At 45.4% G+C, this 6,000-nt stretch overlaps 1 protein-coding gene across 23 annotated transcripts in view; it reads left to right on the top strand.

Moving 5' to 3' along the window:
• LOC112234653 (E3 ubiquitin-protein ligase MYCBP2-like) overlaps positions 1–6,000 on the top strand; it is a 326,118-nt gene that overhangs the window by 244,283 nt on the left and 75,835 nt on the right. For 20 of the 23 annotated variants that reach the window (XM_042314694.1, XM_042314668.1, XM_042314744.1 and 17 more), the window contains 2 exons: positions 3,243–3,437; positions 4,638–4,748. The exons of 1 other annotated variant lie outside the window; for it this stretch is intronic. In XM_042314694.1, the coding sequence (XP_042170628.1) occupies positions 3,243–3,437; positions 4,638–4,748 (306 nt within the window). The remainder of the gene's footprint in view (positions 1–3,242; positions 3,438–4,637; positions 4,749–6,000) is intronic. 2 more of the 23 variants (XM_042314686.1, XM_042314664.1) reach the window with 2 other exon arrangements.

Genomic DNA, 6,000 nt, shown 5'->3' with positions numbered 1-6,000 from the left:
ATCTTCCATATGCCCATGTCAGCCCCAGAGCCTCTTTTTCTACTTAAGTACATCTCTGCTTGGTCCTTGAGAGAGATCGGGAAGCGTAGAAAGCTGGTCTCCATTCCTTGCTTTTCTTCTACAGCAGCACTCCTAGTCGGCTTAGACATCTCTTTGTTTGGGTCGTACAGGGCTAACACGGGTGTGGGTGTCAGCTCCTCCTTCAGCTCTTTGAAGGCTCTGGCTTAGTTGGCCCCCCGGTACCAATTGTTTTTCTTTGAGAGTAGGTCTCTGAGAGGTTTATCCTTTTCAGCTGAGGGATGAACTTTCCCAGCTGGTTCACCATACCTCGGAAACTCTGCAGCTCGCTGACGTTGGATGGCGCTGCCATCTCCTTGACAGCCTCTGTCTTTGTCGGTCGTGCTGTACTCCTTTGTCCGAGATAATGTGGCTCAGGAACTTCACTTCCTGCTTTGACAGGTCACATTTGTCCATGTTCAGAGTTAAGCCGACTTTTTCCATCTTCTGAAATGTGGCATGAAGTCTTGCATCATGCTTCTCCTGTGTTTGGCCCAAGAATAACACATTATCCATGTGACAGACCACACTTTCCAGCCCTTCAGTGACCTCTGTCACCAAGTGTTAAGTTGCTGAAGTTGTAACGTCCGAAAGGTGTGATGAAGGTTGTTAGCATAATTGACTAGCGGGATCTGCAAGAAGCACAAGTTCGCATCAAGCTTGCTGAAGATCTTCCTCCCGGCTAGTGAGCCAAGGGGTCTGTTCGACAGTGGGACGTATATTTTTCTCTAAACACGGACTCTTTGAGACAAGTGAAATCGATGCATGTCCGCACTTCTCTGTTCTTCTTGGGACAACCACCATGCTGGCGCACCAGTCCTTGGGCCCCCCCACTCTGGTGACAACCTTGAACCCTTGCCTGCTCTCTAGCTCTTTCTAGACTTTTGGCATCAATGTCATAGGAATCCGTCATGGAGTGAGTAGGGCTCTGTGCAGGATTTCAGCTCGATGGTATATAGTTGTACTGTGCCAAAACCAGCTTTTGATAGCTTTCTTTCAGTGTCTGTAAATCAGTGCTGTCAAGTCGATCAACTAGCTCAAGCTTTGTGTGATAGCTGGTCTTCCTAGTAAAGCTGTGTGTAAATCGCTGATGACCTACACATCCTCACATCCTCCAGTGTAACCTTTTCTCCCTTTTGTAGAACTACACTTGTGATGCTCTTCCTTAGCGGCGGTTTTGTTGATTTTTTTTTTTAGCAGAGCTGGCTTGCTGGTTCCTGCAAAAATGTGATTGAACACATTGTCTGGGATAAAAGTCACATCGGCACCAGTGTCTATTTTGAATTTCACATTTCTGTCCATCACTTGAATCATCCATGGGTCGCCTCCTGCTGTTATTGTTCCTAGGAAAATGTTATCATCCACCTTTTGAACCTTGTTTACAGGGTCACACACTACTTCACATACTACTTCGTTAGCTGCACACGGTGCAGGGCTTTTGCCACGGTTTCGACACTTTGGCTGCTATTTGCCATTAGCATTACCATGGCTAGCTTTCTCATGCTGGAATATCTGTTTCCACTAATACTGGCTGCCTTTTTGCATAACTCTATCCACTGAGCATGCCTCTTTTGTTGTTACTATGATACCTTGCAGGTGACTTTGCTGCTTCCGTTCTGACAGGCGCATGTTTGCTGCTAGTCCAACAGATAGCCTATCTCTAATTGGCTTATCATGCAAAAGTCCAATGCTCTGCTAGGGCATATAAGGCAGTGACAAAATAATCCACTTTCTTTTTATCCTCTCCACAAGTTAGTGGACTTTCTCATAGTTCATGTTCTTTTTTACAATAAAGACTGCTTGAAATCCATCTCTTACATTGTTGTTGCTTGAGTTTGTTTAGGTTTAGACACCTCCAAAACGTCATCTGCTTCATGTATCTTTATGAAGGCACATTTCTTGCTAGCTTGACATTGCTTCACATTACAAGCCACGTAAGAGAGATGCTTTCCTCATGAACCCCTACATTTCTACAGTCCCTCATTAGCATATGGCCAATAAGGATGCAATATGCAAAGACAGCACAATATCTAGGGTGGTATCATTTTGTACAACCCCTTGAAATTCGTTAGCTGGTCAGAATGAGCCCTTAATCTTCTGGCTAGCATTTGTGGGTAGTGCCCACAACGGCACTCTTTCCCCATATTGGATCAAGTTGACCCTCCAAGGCCACAGGGGCTGTCAATAAGCACTAACTCTGTCCATTTTTTTGTTCTGCATGTCTCATTGTTTCACGTGCGTGTATGTCATACCTAACATCACTGCTATGTTCAGTCATAATGTGTCTCAGTCTGTGTGCATGGGCCAGTTAGTGTGCTTCTGCCAGGTCAGGTGGGACCTGGAATATCTTCCCAACACCAGTGTTCACAAGTTCCCCCAAGTGAAAGGGTGTCCTGCCAAATCGGAATCAACCCCCACAACTTCCTACTGGGTCATTGGACTACTTTCCTCTCCAAAATCCCTCCAACTTTTCCTCAGGTTTTTTTCTTAGCTGGTAAATGTAAGGTAAATTAATCAATAGAATAGGTCTGAATAAAGGGGACTTTCAAAACTTGCTTACCATTTACTTGGTACCGTTTAAGTTTTGCAAAAGATCTCTCTCTATGGAACTATTTATACCTGATATTTGATTGATACTTGATTTTCCCTGTAATTAGTCAAAACTGAGTCACTGAACTTTTCTCCTAAAATCTTTCAGGGAAATTTAGATCATTTTCTTATTCCATATGGAAATGAGTGAAGGAGAGGAGTTTTCTATGTTGTTGGGTAGAAAGCAGATGCACTCTACCTTAGAGATACTACAGCACATATAGTACAAACAGTGTTATTTTCCCTATTTGGGTTCCACACTTTGTCCCAAGTGACATAACCCCGGCCCGGCCAATCGCCATTACTGTCCCAAATCCCCACCCTGTGACATCACCCATTACCCCATGTCACTTTAGTTTACCCCCTTCTCCCCTCCTATCCAGAAACTCCCACCTCACCCCCCTACACACCCCCACCCCCTTCCACCTCTCCGGCATTACCTGTGTGGGAGATGATTGAAAAATCAATGGACATTTTAATGGTTACTGTTTAATGGATTCATTGATTGATTTATACCCCACCTTTTGGAATCCTATAAGACCATAGTGTAAGCTAAGCTGTAGTCCCCCCTTCCCCTTCTCTTCCGTTATTTGCAGGTGACCAAAGGTTGACTGCCATACTGAATAGTGCCATTCAGTCTGGGCCCTTCCTCCCTCCAGCTGCTCCTCCCTCCTCTTCCTCCGTATTTGAGCAAGCCGCCCAACCTCCCTCCTCCTCCCTTGTCCACAGCCCATTTGTGTTTGGACAATGCCCCAGGTCCCAAGTGTCTCAGCCGCAGCCACAGCTTCCGAGTAAGTCGGTCCGTCTGTATGACAGTGTCGACGCTTGCTTGCCCAGGTGTTCCCTGGTCCCATCTTAATTCCTCCTTAGCTCATCACTCTTTTGTTTGTGATTTTTTTTACTTGCATATTTGTTTAGCTTATTTCTGTTTTTTGGGGGGGCAGGGGGGACCGAAGACACCCGAACATTGCTGTTATGTTCTGACTGTTGCTTACAATACCTTGCCTAGTAATGTAGCTGCTTGCTTTTTGTTTATATACCAGTGTTCTTTCTCCATCTTCATCCCTGATTTAAACAGAGACTCAGCGATATGACGTGATCACGAGCAGCAGTCTGCCCAGAGATGTTGTCAAGAGAGTGAGGCAAAAAGGCTACATTTGACGATCACCCATACAGATAGTTGCATTTGTACATAGGTTTGCTTCTATGTCCTGCAATTTAAAAGGTGTCTGACGACAAATGTTGACGAATGCAGCCTCTGCCTTCATCTTTGTTTGTGTCAGAAGTCACCCTGCTCCTCTTGGTAGACGCGTATCACTGATTCTAATTTTAAACACCAGCTCCCATTCCTGCTTAGTGCTCCCATTGCAAATGTAGACTACCTTAGTGTAATTCATCATATGAATTTAGGTAGCATCATTTAGTGTACTTATTACTGTATTAGTTTACTACATGCTTTCATTCTTTACAGTTATGAATCTCTATAAAGGTCCTGGGCAGATACACTAAACTAAATGCCTTGAGAATGTGTCAATATGACTAACCTTAACTCACAACACCTGTGGTGTGTAAATCAGAGACAATCTCATGGTCAGGTCAGTGGATATGCTCCCAACTATTAGGTTTCAATAAAGTATAACATGTATCAATTAGTTTCCATTCACTCCATTTTCTCAGCCCCTGGCTCAAACTCATGTCTCCCAGCCCTAGTTCATGCATCTCTTACTACCCTCTGATCTCCTATAGCTGTCTGCTCTCCATATGTCTGTTGGTCTGACTCCATATTTTTTACACTCTCAATGGCCATCCTCCTCCACTCTAGCTCTCTCCCTCTTTCTCTCACTCCTCTCTCCCTCCTTCTCTTTCTCTGTGGAGTGTTTTCTTACCTGTTTTCTCTACTTACCTGTACACGCTACGCTTCTTTTCTCTGTGAGGGTATCCCTGCATTCATTCCCTGTGTTTTGCTTACCTACCACTGTTTTCCGCTGTAGATGGTTCTTCATCACGCAGCCTTGCTTCTTCTCACGAGCGGGTGCACAAAAGCAGTGCGTCCGCGGCTGGGCATGGTTCTGCACTCTCATCTCTTGCTCTCAGGCAAAAGGGTGGGTAACATACAAAATGCATGCCTCCTTCAGACTGAAATGTGGGAATCCGTTACAGAGTCAGTTAATGCTGAACAACAGGATAAATAGGATTATCAAGAGTAAAACACAAGTAAATAGGTAATTTGTTCTAAACTGAACACTAGCTAAAATTATCAGTAGGAATAGGGGAGATGCTTATTCACATAGAGGTAAGGGGTGGGACTAATGTCCCTAGACAGGATGAATTCTAAAGACCAATTATAAACTCAGCAAAAAAATAAACGTCCTCTCACTGTCAACTGCGTTTATTTTCAGCAAACTTAACATCTGTAAATATTTGTATGAACATGAGATTCAACAACTGAGACATAAACTGAGCAAGTTCCACAGACATGTGACTAACAGAAATTGAATAATGTGTCCCTGAACAAAGGGTGGCGTCAAAAGTAACAGTCAGTATCTGGTGTGGCCACCAGCTGCAAAAAGTACTGCAGTGCATCTCCTCCTCATGGACTACATCAGATTTGCCAGTTCTTGCTGTGAGAAGTTGGCCCACTCTTCCACCAAGGCACCTGCAAGTTACCGGACATTTCTGGGAGGAATGGCCCTAGCCCTCACCCTCTGATCCAACAAGTCGTGCTCAATGGGATTGAGATCTGGGCTCTTCGATGGCCATGGCAGAACACTGACATTCCTGTCAAACACAGAGCGAGCAGTATGGCTGGTGGCATTGTCATGCTGGAGAGTCATGTCAGGATGAACCTGCAGGAAGGGTACCACATGAGGGAGGAGGATGTCTTCCCTGTAATGCACAGCAATGACAACTAGCTCAGTCCCATGATGCTGTGACACCCCCCCCTGGCCATGACAGACCCTCCACCTCTACATCGATCCTGCTCCAGAGTACAGGCCTCGGTGTAACGCTCATTCCTTCGACGATAAACGCGAATCCGACCATCACACCTGGTGAGACAAAACCTCAACTCGTCAGTGAAGAGCACTTTTTGCCAGTCCTGTCTTGTCCAGCGACGGTGGGTTTGTGCCCATAGGCAACGTTGTTGCCGGTGATGTCTGGTGAGAACCTGCCTTTACAACAGGACTACAAGCCCTCAGTCCTGTCTCTCTCAGCCTATTGCGGACAGTCTGAGCACTGATGGAGGGATTGTGCGTTCCTGGTGTAACTCGAGCAGCTGTTGCCGTCCTCTACCTGTCCCGACGGTGTGATGTTCGGATGTACCTATCCTGTGCAGGTGTTGTTACACGTGGTCTA

Source organism: Oncorhynchus tshawytscha, linkage group LG03, assembly GCF_018296145.1.
Source record: "Oncorhynchus tshawytscha isolate Ot180627B linkage group LG03, Otsh_v2.0, whole genome shotgun sequence".
Classification (NCBI taxonomy): Eukaryota; Metazoa; Chordata; class Actinopteri; order Salmoniformes; family Salmonidae; genus Oncorhynchus; species Oncorhynchus tshawytscha.
The sequence above is the reverse complement of the archived record's forward strand: the minus strand, read 5'-3'. Positions and strand labels throughout refer to the sequence as shown.